Below are 16,326 nucleotides of genomic sequence, written 5' to 3' on the forward strand. Positions count from 1 at the left end.
ATTTTATAGAAAAACATTTCTTTGAACACACAAACAAATCGTTGTTACTTTTTTCTGCATCTTTTAGATTTTTATTCGAAAACATAACATGAAAACAGATTAAAGTTGAATTGTAGGCCACATAAAATATTCATTTGACAATGAAAATATAAAAAGGCAGCTAGAAGAATAACAATTAACTTGCTTAAAAACCGGGATTTAAAACAATGTTTTTAGTTGTATTTACCATCACCAAACTTAATTTGGTCAAATGGGATTAAAGTCACAGATTTCCTTGTTGCCATAGTAACGTTAAACAGACAGGGATGACAGCTCCACCTGGGTGATGTCAAACCTGACCAAGTCTTCACCTGTTTACATACATTACACATGTGCAAACACGTCTTCTGATCTCAGGGTTTCACACCACAGATGATTACCTCATAGCATTTCCATGAAAAAATATAGTTTAAAAAAAATGACTGAAATGTAAAGGTACCGATGTTTACAGTAACGTGCAGCGATTAAATGTACACAAAGATAAACTTGGTCCATACATCTGAGTAAAAAACGACTTTTTTTATTTTACAGATATAAATGTTTGTCTTTTTCAGGAGCAGATATTTCATACAGCCCGTTTCCTTTGAAGCAACAGCGGTTTTCCGTCTGAAACATCTTCAGAACTTTCTCTGATTCTTGGCTTCTCTTCAACTTATCTGGTCGTTGAACCATCAACCAGCAGAGCGCACAGAAAGCCGCTGTCAGCACGTATTTACAGGACGTTCACTAAATACATGGGAATAAATTAAGGGAGCAGTTCAGGACGTGTACGGCGTCTCAGCGCCCGTCTTCCTGAGTGAACCGCCTTCTTCCCCTGGAGGGTGGAATCGCCTTCAGCTGGAGCTGCAGGAGGGAGGGAGAGCGGTCAGATGAGTCCTGGTTAGAGGGGCAGTTTCAGGTGTGGCGGGATTACCTGTCGGCGGCGTCCTGCTCTGCCTCGGCGCTGCTGGATTCCCGCAGTTTAATGGGATCTACAGAAAGAAGAGATGAGGCTGAAATCCAGCTCCCCAATGGTTTTACTGTGAAGAGTGAGCAGGAGGCGTCAGGTTGACGCTCCTCCACCTTGGATCCAGCGGATCTGCGTCGCCGGGCCGTAGCCCTGCTCGTTCTTGGCGGCGATGCGGAAGACGATGGCCGGCCTGTTGGAGGCGGAGCTGTCGATGTGTGCGTTCTCCAGGTTGGAGGAGTTCACCGAGCAGGACGTCTTGGTGCCGCGGTAAATGCGAATGAAGGCCATCTGACCGGGCCGCTCTGAGCAGGCGGAGCGGTTCTTCTTCACCGCCAGGTACATGGAGTACTCCAGGATCCGGCCCGACGGAGACGAGGGAGCCTCCCAGGTGATCTGGACCGAATCGCTGGCCTTTGGTGAGACGGGAAGAAAGACAAACAACGCTTTTTCAGTCTTCTCCGGACCAAAAAAAAAACAAGCAGTGGCGAACTGATCTTTACCCAAAAACAGGCTAAATCGAGTTTTCCACAACTAGACTGAAAATCCGGTTTTTCCGCTTTTAATGTAAAACTCATCAGCAGACAGGAGCGGAAGACTCTTTTCTGCTTGGGAATAAAAATCGGTTATGGCTGAGGCCGTAGTGAGTCATTTGTGTCCAGAAGCACCTGTTTGGGTGAGCATCTCCATGGCAACGCTCAATCGCTGAGCATCTTAGACCCTTCACACACACGCGCCACACGGTTGTGTCTGAATTCCTTCACTACTCGCTACGTGGCGTGCTGTGCAGTGCATTCGCCGTTTTGTAGAGCCGTCTGAATCTGTGGCCGTGTTTAAATCCGAGGGCTGCGTTCTTCCTGGGCCGCATTTGGAAGCTGCTTACGTCATGGCGCCGGTGTTCAAATTCAGCGACTCCTTCAAATACGGCCTTTTATTTTTCCAGATTTCGAGGATTGGTCTGGCGTATCCTTCTATGCTGTCCAAATCCCAAGATGCACTGCGGCCGAACCCGGAGATTTTCTGACAACATCGGCGGACTGTGGGACCCGGAGTTGGAGAGAATCACACCTCCAAGATTCAAAGTTGGATCAAATAAGCCAGGAAAGTGTTGAGCTCCATGCCCGGTTCACTACTCGGGACTCACGGTTGCTAGGCGACAGGACGTTCGTCAATGTAACGGCTGGAATTATCTCAAGGCTAGACTCGTCCAAATTCACAGCCGTTCAAATCCGGCCCACTCGCTGGACGATGGACCAGGAAGGCCGCGGCCGCTGTAGGATGCGGCCCTCAAATTAGGACACAGCCTACATTTCCCAGAACTCTCTGCAAACTTTCAGTGTGCATTAATGCTCACTAAATTGGTGCATATAGACCACAATGCATTGTTTTTTGTTTTTTTTTGAGTTCTCAAAGGTCATCTTCAGAACACAGCGGAGTCTTATGTTCATAAAAAGTTCATATTTAGGCTTTTACTACGGCAAAGCGTTGATGTCGTATCTGCCGTTAGCGTGGCGAGCTCGCAATGGCGGCGGTTCCCTGTTGCTGGCACATTTTCTTTTACCAGAATCTTGTGAAAAATGTATTACATGAATAAAACCAAATGATATAAGACAGGATGTGAACATATTTTGAATGTGGGCGTGGTTAACGAAAATCTCAGTTGGCGAGGAAATCCAAACGGTACGTAAACATGTCCATCACCCCAGGCAACCAAAACATAAAACTGTTGCTATGGAGATAAAACCAACAGAAAACTGCTTTTTTTTCATGACTTTGTCACATGCAGGTCTGACCAGCGGCCGGAGGGGTGAATCAGGGGCGTGTAGCAGCCGCGCAGCCATTGAGGGCGGGTCAAAAGGGTCGTGTGGCGCCTGTCCGCCCACTTTAATTCAGTTTGCTTTGCAGCATTAAAGCTGGCACATTTTTTAGGCCAACTTGAAGTGGCAGAGACGCACTCAAACGCGCCTCACCTTGCTGATCCTGACAGCAGAGGGCGCTCCGGGGAAGCCGGGCTGGCAGGTCTTGAACTCACTGCAGGGGCTGAAGTCTCCCTGACCGAAGCAGTTGATTCCTGCCACCCTGAACCTGTACGCCTGACCGGGAAGCAGCTCCCGCCGCTCTCTGCCCTGGTAGTCCTGAGGCCCCGGCGGCCTCCTGCAGGCAAGGGGCTGATGGGAAAACAAAAGGAGACAAAGATGAGCCGGAGAAGGAGGAAGCAGAGCGGCGATGCTCGCCCCATCTTTACCTCTTTGCTGGTGGGGGTTCTGCTGCTGCCCACTGCTGCCACGGCGTCGCTGTCGGCGGGTAAAAAGAAGCGGCTGACCTCAGAGAAAAGCGTTTTGAAGACTCCAACATCAAACCACTCCCCGCTGTCTGGACTCCCCTGAGCCTGAAGGGAAAAGGATCATGGTCTGAGTCCAACGATGCAGCTGCACATGTATGATCGGAGCGCGCTCCAACCTCATCTTTAAGTCCGTACGATCTTCCTCTTCTGTCAGCCACAGCAGCCTGATCCTCTGTCCAAAACGAAAACGAAAACATCAAGGATGGCGTTTTTGAAAAGTGCCGCTTGAGCGTCACGGTTACCTGGCTGGTTCTGGCGTCTGCTGTCCCCCTCCGATGCCGTCGGCTGTCCGCCAGCTGCAACGGTGAAACGGGATTAACGGAGAACGTTCACAGGGAGTCCCATCCGTGATCACTAAACAGGAACACTGACCGGCTCTGAACGGACCTGCTGTCCTCTCGGCGCTCTCTCCCTCCACAGAAGACTGGATGTCCAGCTGCTGGAAGGCCTCCTGACAACAAACAGACGTTTAAACCTACGGAAAAGACATTTCAATCACCGTCATCCGTTATTCCCCCTTTCAAATGATGCTAAATTGAGTGGAATCCTGGATTGAATGCTGGCAAATTCATTATAAATTTTAACGTAACAATTGCCTAAAATGTTTTTCTCCATTTCATTCAACAATCCTTTTTCCTCTTTTAACGATCCACCTAATGTTTGTTATTATAGATTTTAAACATAAAATGACTAAATAACAGACAGACAGCAAGTCCAATCCTGTTGGAACCAGATTACTGTGAGAGTTTAACTGATGAAGTGATCATCCAAAAGGATCCAGGCTCATTTTACAGCTTTTGAAAAGTCAAGAACATCAAGTATTTGCAGATCAAAACCCCTAGTAGTTGTTTCTTGAAGTGACGCGGCTCCAATTGTTTTTCCAAAGAGCTTCAGTGAAGGAAAAACGACGCTGGGACACTTTAAACATCCCATAGTCATTTATTCTTGTCATGGCCGAACAGCTTGAGCCTTAAGTACCAGAGTGTTCGCTCTAGTGTTGACGCTCTACGCACTAACTCTTCAACCGTTAACGCGGATAACGTGGAAAATTAAATGTCTATTAATCTGCTATTCTTTAATCATCTGTCAATAAACCTGCTGTTCTCTGCTAATTTTATATGTTCTTTAAGCAGCATTTTTTAAAAGAACCTGACGTCATCCATAGAAAAGCCCTTTCTTCCAGTGCCAGCACCGTTCAGGGGCCAGTTTTCCGCCGTATGGACATCGCCATCTTGGAGCCAGACGACAGCGATTGGTCTGAGTCGGTCTGAGCCAACGTTTCTATGGCAACTACTACCGCCAATCACGAGTGAGCTTGTTGCACTTCCACAGCTTTTCCACTGAAAGCGACTCAGGAGAATCTGTCAATCAAACGTTCTAGGTGGGGGCCAGCGGGCACCACATGCTTTTACTGAGGCATCCGATTGGTCAATTGATGACGTGAATAACTTGCCATAAAGGAAAAATATGAGTAAAAAAAATTGGATTAGCAAGACGTGAAGAAAAAGGTAGCATAGTAAGAATGGTTCTTCTGACCAGTAGAATGACTGAGTCTCTATAGAGGTCCATGGGATTCTGGCTTCTTCCAGCAGGTACTTCCTGTTTTGAACGTGAGGTGTCACTCAGTCCAGATCCCATTAGGGTTGTGCCGATGGACGATATCATCGTCCATCGTGATGGGTGACTGACATCCCGATGGAGAGACCACCATCGTGATGCCACGCCCCCGCCACGTTGCGCGTCGACACCATAAGCCGCGGTTACATGTACAAAATATCTTGATGGGATCAATGGTCGGATTAGAATCCAACCGTGTAGATGGGCCCAGAAAAATGTTTTCAGAATATAAAAACGTTCACTAAGGTCACAATTTCGGTCGGAATAAATCATTCGCACATGCGCAGTTTGAAAACCGGAAGGGGATACAACTTCCGCCGAGCGGCTTTTTTTTCCAAACTTTATTGAATGTAACAATTCAATACAAAACAATGTTAAACAGCGCCGAGCGGCTATATATATTGACATGTCAGCTCGGTAAAATACGAGATGATCTTCTAAACGTGCCTTTAATAATGTTACGGTTATTATCAAACACCTGTTCGCTCATCATTTGAATTTTAATCCGTGTGGTCAGTGCTTTTTCTGAACGGAGCCAGGATTAGCAGTATGCTAACACGGGCTAACAACATTAGCTTTGGGTGGCGCTGCATCCTGTGAATAACATCAGCCTTTATTTAGTCGGGACACGACTGGAAACACAAATCCGCGTGATTGTTTGAATGTTTTCTAAGGACTGAGCGACATTTCTGCTTTGATGCTTAAACCGCTGTGTGTGCTGACGATCCGAGCTGTGCTCAGACACGTTTAGACCCGGTTCTGAGTTCGGTAGCTCGTACCCCTAGAGCTGCGGGACGGATCGCAGTCCTAAATCTCCCACACATACCGCTCATGTACCCCCCCCCCCTTCCCATCAAACACAAAGCTGTAAATCCGCACTCCGCCGGTCCACTCCGCTAAGTGCGGGAGCGACTACTTCTTTTCTATTTTGTTTGTTACTTTTTCTGTTAAAGTCACTTCCCTCAGTTTATACTGGATCATCGCGGATTAACCATTAGTTGGGAAATAAAATGAAAAAAGCAAAATAACGAATAGCAGTTATATAAGAACGAAAAATGTAAAAAAAACACCCCCCCCGACGATGTCATCGTCCATCCCGATGGTTGACAGCAAACATCGTCAACGGCCAAATTAGGGGACATCGCCCAACCCTAGATCCCATATATAGTCAATGGGCAAGACCCTTTGTGCAACATAGCCACGAGTCCCTATGCCGGTCCCCAGCCCGGATAAAATGTGTCAAGAACGACATCTGGTGTAGAAAATCTCTGCCAAAACTACCTGTGCGAATCAGTGAAAGCTGATTTGCTGTGGCGTCCCCTAAAGGGAAATGCCAAAAGGTAAACAACACCTTGGCAGCATTTCTGAGTTAATTTTCTACCTTTGCTGCTTTGTCTCCGTTTCAGAATCTACTTTTTGAATCGCCATAACTCTCTGACTAATTACACAACTGACGTCATGGAATGACCGTGTTATGTCCTGGTGTTGAAGGAGTCCCTCTCACCTGACCGCAAGCTTTGTCTTCTGGGTCGGTGGTTCCGTCACTTGGAGTTTGGACTGGCTGAACGCCTGTGAGAAGAAGACGTTCATGTAAACACAAACACTCGTGTTGCTGCGTGTCGCTGTCTCCTAATGGAAGAGTTCTCCTGGCCTGCAGTCTGTCCGTCCTTCCCGCTCAGCCCCGACGGTCCAGTTGGATCCGTGGATTTTCCCTGTGAATCACTGCTGACGGTTTGACACACTGGTCGGATCTGAAGGATGTAGCAGTCCGCCGCGGCCACGGGCCGCCACGCCACGTGAAGCATGCTGACGGTGGATTTGATGAGCATCACCGCCTCTGGGGCAGCCGGGAGATCTGGCGGCAGAAGACAGAAGAGAGGATGTCACGTTTGTCGTCCGGGCTCCTCGCCCGCGCCGCCGACCGGCCTCACCTGTCTCCAGGTACCAGAGGTCTTTGCAGCAGACCTGGTAGTTCCAGCTCTTGCGGTATCCGTCGCGGCCGCTCCAGACGTAGAGCCTGGAGCCCACGGCTGTGCTGCAGTGGCCAGCTCTGGCTCTGGGCCTGCAGGCGTACGGATCGTCGCAGGCGGGCCCCTGACTCTGCAGCTGGGACTCCACGTCCTCCTGGTGCTCCGGGCCGAGGTTCTGCCAGCACATGGCGTCTGTGACAGGACGCCAGAACCGTCACCTCTGCCGTCTCAGTGAACCCCACCCCCTCCAGCTCTGAGGTCCCAAGAACTCACCCAGGTTGAGCACACTCAAGGAGTTTGTGCAGACCCACTTCACCGCCGAGTCCGTGTGCCTCTGTGACTCTGGAGCGGGAACCCAGCCGCCAAAAATGTACATCCTGCGGGCCACAGGACAAGCTGGTTACTAGTCCATCCATTGTCTGAGCAAAAAGGATTACTTTTGGGGTGGCAGGGTTGCTGACACAGAGTTACTGAACCTGCAAACTCTCATTCACGCATCTTTCTCACTTGTTTCCGATGACGTTGGCAGAGTGAAGACTTCTGGGTAGAGAGGGGGGGCCCTTCGGCTCAGGTGTCGACCAAACCATGGAGTCTGAAGAGAGAAGAGGAATCTCTGTTACCCCCGCTTGTCATTCAGCCTTCCTGATCACCATTCTGCGACCCCACCAGGGTTAAGGACTCTCTGGTAAACAGACAACAGTTCGTCAGGGTGAGGACCGGCAGCACAGGGGCACCGTTCTTTCACCTCTCCTCTTCATCCTCGTCACATGATGACATAGTCTGACGACGCTGCAATTGTGGCAAGTATCAAGGGGGGTGAGGAGGGGGGAGTACAGGGGCCAGGTTGAGTAGAGTCTGAAGATTTCAAAAACAAAAGGAGATGGTGCCGGTGTAGGTACCAAAAGTATTGGACCTGCAATAACTGTTTGTGGTCCTGCGACTGATGATGACGTCACATTTTGGGGTTGGCTGTACGCTGGTCTGATGACATTTAGGATAGTGACTGTTCCGCAAAGTTTGCACCGTTCTTCGTGAGAAACATGGATACTTGTACAAGAAGATTGCCCTCTATATATCAAAAAGGACTTATTTAAAAAGCATTTCATCTACGGAGACGAGTAGAAAATTGGATTCAAGACATTTAGCATTTGTTTTAGTGTTAATTCATTGGTTTTTTGGTTGGTTGTTTATTTCAATAACTTGAATAATACATAAAAATTGAACAAAACCATACGTTGTTTTTTTTTAGTAGTTAGTATATTAATACTGCAATCATAACTGTTAGAAACTGACATTTGGGTCAATTAAACCAGACTGCACACCATAAATAAATATTGTTTCTCATACAGTCATTCATTTACTCACGTAGGACAAATAAGCTTATATTGCCAATGTGTCCCCCTATTATACACTTGGTGTAACAAACAATTATGTCAGACACTTCTTAAGATTCAAAATGGCATTATTAGTTATGAGGAAAAGAACTTTAGGTTACAAAACCAAACGTGAAATGAAAATATAGAGCCCTAGTTTGTCCCGTGCCGGTGTTGCCGTAGTGTGACGTCATCATTAGTCGCAGGACCCCGAACAGTTATCGCAGGCCCTATACTTTTGGTACCTACAACGGACCTCCGCCGGGCGCCTGCTGCTCTACAACCCATCACCAAGAATAGGGCGAGTGGACGTGGTCAGCAGCTAGAAAGGCTAGTGGGAGAGAACGCCAACAGAGAGATCATGGGTTGATTTTGGCGTAAAACAGCATAATCATAACTAAAAGACCTCTGGCAACTCTAGAGTTTGAACCTCTACTCAGGATGTTTCTATTCCGGAAACCTTTAAGTTGATCTCAGTCTAAACAAGGATTTTACTTTTTTCTTCTTTTTAGCAGCGTTGGATGTTGCTGTCTGTTATTTTTCTAAAACACAAACACTGATTCTATTCTTAAATGGTAACACTTTCTTTTACAGTACAGTACTTACAGTGTACTTAAGTGGTATTTACCTGGTACTGTTTATGGAATTGACTGGGTACGTACATGGTACTTTTTGTGTCTACTCTGTACTTACATAGTACTTGCTGTGTATTTATGTGGTAATATTTGATTTATACTTATGTGGTACATACTGGGTATTTATAATATACATAACGGGTATTTACAAGTTGTGTAAAGGTGTCTTTTGTGGTACTTACCACATGTAAGAACAAGGTAAGTACAAATAAAGTGCCTTGAATTTAAGTCTGCACTCGCTGTAAGTTTCATGGTATTTACCATGAATTTACCACAGAAACTACCCCTAAAGTACAATGAAACTGGACTGTAAAAGAAAGTCAGCCCTATTTCCACTCTATTACTTGGTACTTTCAGTAGTAAGTACTGGGTATCTTCACGTATTACCTTTCCGTACAGTGAATATAAACACACTTGGTTTTCTGACCTCACCAAATGAGATAACTTGTTGGTAAGGGTGAAGTAACTGCATTGTAAAAACATTCTGGCCTGATTGCTTCTTGTAACATGAGGCAAATGTAAAGAGAAACAAGCCAGCAGTGAAAACAACAATCTTTAATATGATACACTTCTGCAGCATACAGAGTGTCATCACAATGACATTTGTTTTAAGTACAAAACAGTAAAAAGGAGCATTCCAAAGAACAGATTATTTATCTTTTCTTCCAGAGTTTTGTGTTGTTCCAGGAATGATTCACACTCCTTTGCATAACTCATTAGTTTGTCACCCACCGTGAAAACTGGAAATGGCCAAGATCATTACCTTTTCCAGCCAAAGTCATTTCTGTAATAGTTGCAGTCAAATCTATTGTATTTTTGTCTATATTACACTGACGACATGTGGGGTCATGCTTTTGGTCCGTTTAAAGGCCAGAATGTTTTTACAATGCAGTTACTTTACCCTAACCAACAAGTTAGCATTGTCTCCTTTGGTGAGGTCAGAAGACTAAGTGTGGATGTACACTGCACAGGAAGGTAATACGTGAACATACCCAGTACTTACTACTGAAAGTACCAAGTAATAGAGTGGAAATAGGGCTGAATTTCTTTTACAGTCCAGTTTCAGTGTACTTAAGGGGTAGTTTCTGTGGTAAATTCATGGTAAATACCATGAAACTTACAGCGAGTACCACAAAGGTGTAAAGGTGTAAAAAAGTACCACAAAAGACACCTTTACACAACATTTAAATAGCCAGTAAGTATATTATAAATACCCAGTATGTACCACATAAGTATGAACCAAATAGTACCACATAAATACACAGCAAGTACCATGTAAGTACAGAGTAGACACAAAAAGTACCATGTACGTACCCAGTCAATTCCATAAACAGTACCATGTAAATACCACTTAAGTACACTGTAAGTACTGTACTGTAAAAGAAAGCGTTGCCCTTAGGGCGTTCTACAGCACCCGTTTCGCCCGCAAAGCCCTCTGCATTGCCGATGACCCCATCCATCCATCCCACAGCTCCTGCAGTCTGCTGCCATCCGGGAGGAGACTACGTCGTCTTCAGGACAGGACCAGCAGACTCAGAGACAGTTTCCTCCTCCAGGCTGTCAGGAAGCTGACAGCCTGGAGAAGTTAGATTTCCCGTTTAGACTGGAGTTTGAAGAGAAACGGAATTTCAATTTCTATGTATGTGAAAACATCATAGAGATTGAGAATAAAGTTTACTTTGAACTACGTGTATCGTTACAGCCCTACTGTTATGTGAGGGATAAAGCCCCACGGGGTGTTTGGTGTCATACAGTAATGCCACTGGCTGATCCCACGGGACGGTAAACTGTAGAAACAGGATTATTTTGGTATTGATAAGACGTTTGAGGTCAATATTTTTGGAATTGCTCAGAAAAGTGATTCCTACTGTTTTTATGTGTTAAAATGGAGATGCGTTTCTTTCTTCATTATTGGAGATTGAAGGAAATTGTGAGAAAGTAAAGGTTGGAGGTCTATCATGAAAAAACGTCATAAGGACCCTTTTTCAGTTGTATGTTGATCTTTTGATCACAATGTCACAAATTTAAATGAAAATTCTTCCAAATGAGGCTTTTCGCATCAATTATTAGGTAAAAACGTTTATTCAACGTTTTAATTACACATCATGATTTATTAATAGCATACAAAAAAATAGCGCATGACAGCTAGAATCAATTCTTTCAATTCACTCGATATGTGTATAGAAATACATTAATAATCTATAGATGTTTTGAAGATATTCATATAACTCTGATGCAATACACATACTGTTACTGAAATAATAAACCAATGGATTGTTAACACCATCAAGTGTTTCATGGTTTCTGAAATGGAGAAGCTCCAACTTAAATGTGCTGATCGTTAAGAAACCTGCGTTTCAGTTTGGCCACTAGGTGGAGCTGGCGCTATAGCATCACACTTTATTCCAGAAGATTACAGAAAAAAAAAAGGACTTTAGACCACAAACGGTTACTTTAAAAATGTTTTCTTAAAAGAGTTTGGGAAATTCCTGCCTGTGAGTCTATAAAGCTGTTCATTTAGTCAGCAATGCATGTTTAGGTGGACCGCGCGTTAGCATTAGCCGTCCTATGGGAAATTTCATTATATGTTAGCATCAAGCTAGCAGACTTTGGCTTTACTGCTGTTATCCTTTGGTTACCAGAAAAAGAAAGACATAAAAGATTGATTTTTACTTTTATGGATCTATTTTTGATCTAATTAAGCTTGGATCGATTCAGATCAATGAATGGATTTCATCAACCCAGCCCTACTAAAAAATGTACTTACTTACGTCTTTTCCGAGGACACCCGAAGAAACTTTAAGTCAAGGAATGGTGCAGCTACTCTGACACACTAAAAAAAAGTTCTGCCATCTTCTGGAGGAGGATTCTGTAAAACTTACCGAGATCCAGCTGCCAGATGTCGTTCAGCCGGTTCCCCTGCATCCCTCCAAAGATGTAAAGCTTCGGAGAACCCAATCCGCTGTAGGCGACCGCCGTGTGGGACTCCCGCGCTGGCGGAGCGCTGCCCTTCGCCTCAGGGATGTTCCAGGCCCTCGCCCCCGACAGCGTCTGCAGCTCCAACTCGTACAAGTCATCCAAGTATCTGAAAGCAGAGACGGCCGTTTTGACCACGCCGGCGAGCTGCGGGAAGGGTTTCCTGCTCCACTCTACCTCGGCACATTGCCATTGGGGTCTTCACTGTCGTTGGCCATTCCTCCGAACAGGTAACATTTGTTCCCCACGAGAGTGAAGCTGTGTCCGATCCGAGGGCACGGGGCGGCGCCGTTTCTGGGAGCTCGCGGCTTCAGCTTCTTCCACAGCCAGCGGCTGGCCTGCAGCTCGTACACGCTGTTGGTGTAGCGGCCGTACTCAACCATGCCGCCGAAGATCAGCACCCGCGTCCCCTCGCACACCAGGCCGTGGGCGGCGCAGCCGGGGGGGATGTCGCCCCTCACCGCAGGCAGGAACCACTGCTTTGATACTGAACAGAGAAAGGAAAACGTCAGGATTACTGCGGAGAGTCCAGGTACAGGAAGTTGAAACAAACAGGAGGAGGCGTCAACATCCAGCTGCTAGTTTCACAAAAGATTTTCTGGACACCAGATTATAGGCCGCATTAAAATAAAACAGTCGGAAAATGTGACATGACTATACTACCCAGAATTCTTAGAGGGCCCAAAGGGCAGACGATTGGTCAGAAGGGATGATGGGAAGTTTTTCCAAGTGAACTGTGTTGCTCTTCACGTCTTTTATCAGCAATAATCAGCCTTTTCAGAGCTCAACACGACAGATGAATTGAACTTTTTTTTAATGCCACGTTTGCCATTTTGTTATGAAATCAACAATAAAACTTATTTTTTCTTTAACACTTCGCTGCAGGAAGAAGAGCTTTCACAGATCTCTCTTCCTGTCTGTTATTAGACTGCAGCGCCTCATACACACCTGACGATAATGACTGTTGTTCTTCACTTTGCAAGTGTATTTTCAGTGTTATTAATATTGTATCTACTGTTTTTAATAGAGTTAATAATAAAGTTTTATTCTAAAAAAAAGTCCCTCTCCGAAAATCTTTTGATTTTGATTTGTAAAAGCGTTTCCAGTGGTCTTTTAATTCATACTACGCGGTTTTTAGCGTTTTCTGGAAGTGGTTTCTGCAGACCAGCAGTAGTTGTGTAGTCCCCAACACAACTTCAACAGTGCAATCCCGCCCCCGTTCCCCTCAACAATGCTGAGCACTCGGAGCATGGAGCTTGTGGCCCCCCAGCATATTTTCTACGTCACAAATAAGCGCTTTTCCTGATTTACAATGATTTGAGTAGAGAATTACAGAGAAAAGCAACGTTAGACTCAATTTGCTGTCTATATGTCCTTCATCAACAGAATAAGGCCACAAGAACATTTTAAAAACACAATTTTTCATCAGGTGGGCCTTAGGTACTCACCTTTTGTGAGATATTTTGACAACAGTTTATTTTATCCTCCAACTAGTGGAGTCTACTGCAATAATCCTAGTGCTATGAAGAAATTATTTTTAACAGTACAAACTAGTAGAGAATACATTTTTCGATAAAAACAAACATTTTTGCTCAGATATTCACATGGTGGGTTTATATCTAACAATTAGACGTTTGTATGATATACAGATAATTTCGGGTTGTGTTGTGCTAGCTAGCTGACTTTATTTAAAGTTGTGTAACTAAGCTAAAGTGTGTAGCAGTTGGAAACACAGGTCTTAGCAGAAATAGCCTCAGATCTATGTTTAAAAAATAAATAAAAATAAAAAGAAGAAGAAGAAGCTTCATTGCTGATGCTTTCTGAAGGCTAACATCATGAGCTAGTGCTACACAGCTCCATAGAACGGCCTCTTCCTTCAGACAGATGCTAAAAACATTAGCCGCCTCCCTGCTAGCTAGCGCGCGGCTAACGTTAGCTTACCGGTGTTGTAAACATGCAGATCCTCCGCAATCCCCTCGTTCCCGCCGCCGAAAACGAGGATCAGCTCGCGGATGGCGGCGGCTCTGTGTCCGTGTCGGGACCGCGGAATCACGCCAGTGACCGAGTGAACTTTTCTCCATTGCGGCTCCTCGACTCTGGTGCTCATTTTCCCGTTAAGTGGCCAGAAGTTTGGCGCTGTTGACGCTTCAAAGATGTGGGCGGGGCCAAAGGAAGCAGATCTCAAACAAAGAGGTGGAAAAACGAAAGAGGTCTCACTTTGTTTGGTTTTCGAAGAAAGCAAAACAATCAAAGAACTACTTTGATTAACATATTAAAAATTTGTTTGGATATGAAAATATTAACCAAGTAGAATAGCACAAGTTCAAAGCTCTATGAAGTTTGCATTTCAGTAAATTAACTATTGAGAATAGTTAGATATGAAGAGTAGTAGGTGTTCATCGCTTTTAGCCTTTTCGAGAAGGACAAATCTAAATGTAAATAAGTTCGATATTTTTTTCAAGATCAACCAAATCAATCATACAGGTTTATGCTAAATTAAATAGTTATCACATGTTATTTCAATAGATCTTAATTGACCTATTGAAATAACATGTGATAACTATTTAGTCTATAGTTGATAAAATAAAAGACAAGAAAAAGAAATTCATAATGAGATGCATTCATAAACAGTCATGTCATGAATGATGTCATTAACGTGCCTCCAAGGCATGTAAATGTTGGGAGTTGGGTCATCTAGACCCACTAGACAGTGCTCTGAACCTTTTTTCTTCAATGATTTGTGATCTTCACTGGTGTCCATGGATTACATGAAATCTTTCCACCTTTATCCACCTTTGGATCCATCCATGCATTTTTCTTAACCTGCTAAATCTTTTTGTTCTTACTGGGTTGCTGGAGCCTATCCCAACTACAGTTGGGCGAAGACAGGGTACACAACAGACAGGTCCCTAAATCTACATCTGTCATGGTAGGGAGAACACGTCAGTGTAAGGGTGGGGTCATCTGGACCCCACAAGATAGCACAAGGGCTAAAGCGAGCATTTCTGTTTTTGACATTTTTTTTATTTATGCTACACAATCGCTTCCATAAGCCCATACCTTTGGTTACAGATTGGACACACCAGGAAGTCTCAAACGCTGCAGTTCCTCCAATGAACACCTTTACAAAGCATTTCCCCACTGATTAGCTTGTGAGAAAGTTTAACTTTAGTCCTCAAATAAAACGTTTCGAAGCCTTTATGATGTATGCATGACTCTGTCGTTACTTATTATTTACGACAAATGGGGGGGTGGGCTTCTTCTAACATCAGCTGTTTTCATTTCATCCATCTTCTGAGCCGGCTGAATCCCTTACAGGGTGGTTGGGTTGCTGGGGCCTATCCTTGCCATAGCTGGGTAAAGGCGGGGTAAACCCTGGACAGGTCATCAGACTCTCCAAGGCCAGACAATCACACAACTAAGGAGAATTTAGAGACAAGATCAAGAATTTTGGACTGTGGGACTGGAATTACTGTAGGAAAACCAACGTGTGCACGAGAAAAACGTGCAAACTGCCCTCAGAAGGAGCCCAGCCCTGAACGTCTGGATGGCTCCAACGTTGCTCACCATTTTTGTTGAACAGCCAATGTTAGCTTGGGGTTGTGAGGGGCTGTAAGGTAGTGGGTGTGAGAGTGTAAACCAAAAGACTGATGGGATATCAGCAGAGGCCTACTTCAACGCCAAAAGTCCCGCCCACAACTCAGAGGTGAATTTCTGATGAACTCCTGTCGCTTTGCAGAAACTATGTCCTAGAAAACGACACAGGTTTTTGATTTGTGCTAAAAACAGCATCATCGCGATTAAAAGACCTCCGGTGACACCTTTACAGTAGATCAACAGATGATCGGAGTGGGACTTGAAATGTTTGCGTCATGGGGGGCCTGTTTTTTGATTGACAGGTGGATCCAAGGTTTCCTTCAAGGTTTCCTTTCTCCCAGCATTCATTGGGGTGGGCGGAGTGAACGTCTCTGGTCCGTCCCACTTTTGACTTAATGTTCTATGTACGTATTTGTCCTGGACTACAATGACCAGATTCATTCATTACTGCGACTTTGAGTGAAAATTTCACCCCAACTCAAAATCTACACGCTCGATGACATCACAGCAGAGGAAATGGTCATAAAAATGAATGGGGCCAAAATGAAAAACAATTGAAATCCACTAACGAAACCAGAACACACATGTGCGGAGTTTCCAAATGAAGTTTTGTAATTATTATGGGATGGCCACAGGACCTAAGGCTTTGCAGCCACTTTGGGGAAAGTGTGAAATTTGAAGATTTTCACGTTTTCCCACAATATGGGGGAAAAAGTTTGAACAATCCTAACAAAATTTCACACACAACGCCAGTTTCTGTCTAAAACCACAACCAAAGTTTTATTGACCTTTGACCTCGGGATCAGCCCGCCATCTTGAATGTATCACC

At 44.8% G+C, this 16,326-nt stretch overlaps 1 protein-coding gene across 2 annotated transcripts; it reads right to left on the minus strand.

The window, feature by feature from the left end:
- Positions 1 to 44: 44 nt before the first annotated feature.
- hcfc2 (host cell factor C2) lies at positions 45 to 14,079 on the minus strand. 2 transcript variants are annotated; one of them, XM_011490864.3, is made up of 16 exons: positions 13,842 to 14,079; positions 12,078 to 12,387; positions 11,807 to 12,009; positions 7,424 to 7,508; positions 7,190 to 7,293; positions 6,878 to 7,108; positions 6,598 to 6,801; positions 6,451 to 6,515; positions 3,717 to 3,780; positions 3,572 to 3,625; positions 3,446 to 3,501; positions 3,231 to 3,374; positions 2,956 to 3,153; positions 1,102 to 1,399; positions 953 to 1,010; positions 45 to 882 (listed from the first exon to the last, which is right to left on the minus strand). In XM_011490864.3, exons 1-16 carry the CDS (start codon positions 14,005 to 14,007, stop codon positions 873 to 875), a joined length of 2,250 nt encoding a protein of 749 aa, XP_011489166.1. In that variant the 5' UTR covers positions 14,008 to 14,079; the 3' UTR covers positions 45 to 872. The 2 variants fall into 2 exon arrangements, with proteins under 2 accessions (XP_011489166.1, XP_004082919.1); XM_004082871.4 differs by having other exon boundaries at positions 3,702 to 3,780; positions 13,842 to 14,078.
- Positions 14,080 to 16,326: the final 2,247 nt, after the last annotated feature.

Source organism: Oryzias latipes, chromosome 23 (assembly GCF_002234675.1).
Source record: "Oryzias latipes chromosome 23, ASM223467v1".
NCBI lineage: Eukaryota > Metazoa > Chordata > Actinopteri > Beloniformes > Adrianichthyidae > Oryzias > Oryzias latipes.

Bases quoted from the DNA above. Each gene is read 5' to 3' on its own strand.
- hcfc2 (XM_004082871.4), bottom strand. From the start codon at position 14,007: ATGAGCACCAGAGTCGAGGAGCCGCAATGGAGAAAAGTTCACTCGGTC. The intron at 12,388-13,841 runs GTAAGCTAACGT...TTCTCTGTTCAG, and splicing joins TCTGCATGTTTACAACACCG to TATCAAAGCAGTGGTTCCTG. The intron at 7,109-7,189 runs GTGAGTTCTTGG...GTCCTGTCACAG, and splicing joins CTTGAGTGTGCTCAACCTGG to ACGCCATGTGCTGGCAGAAC.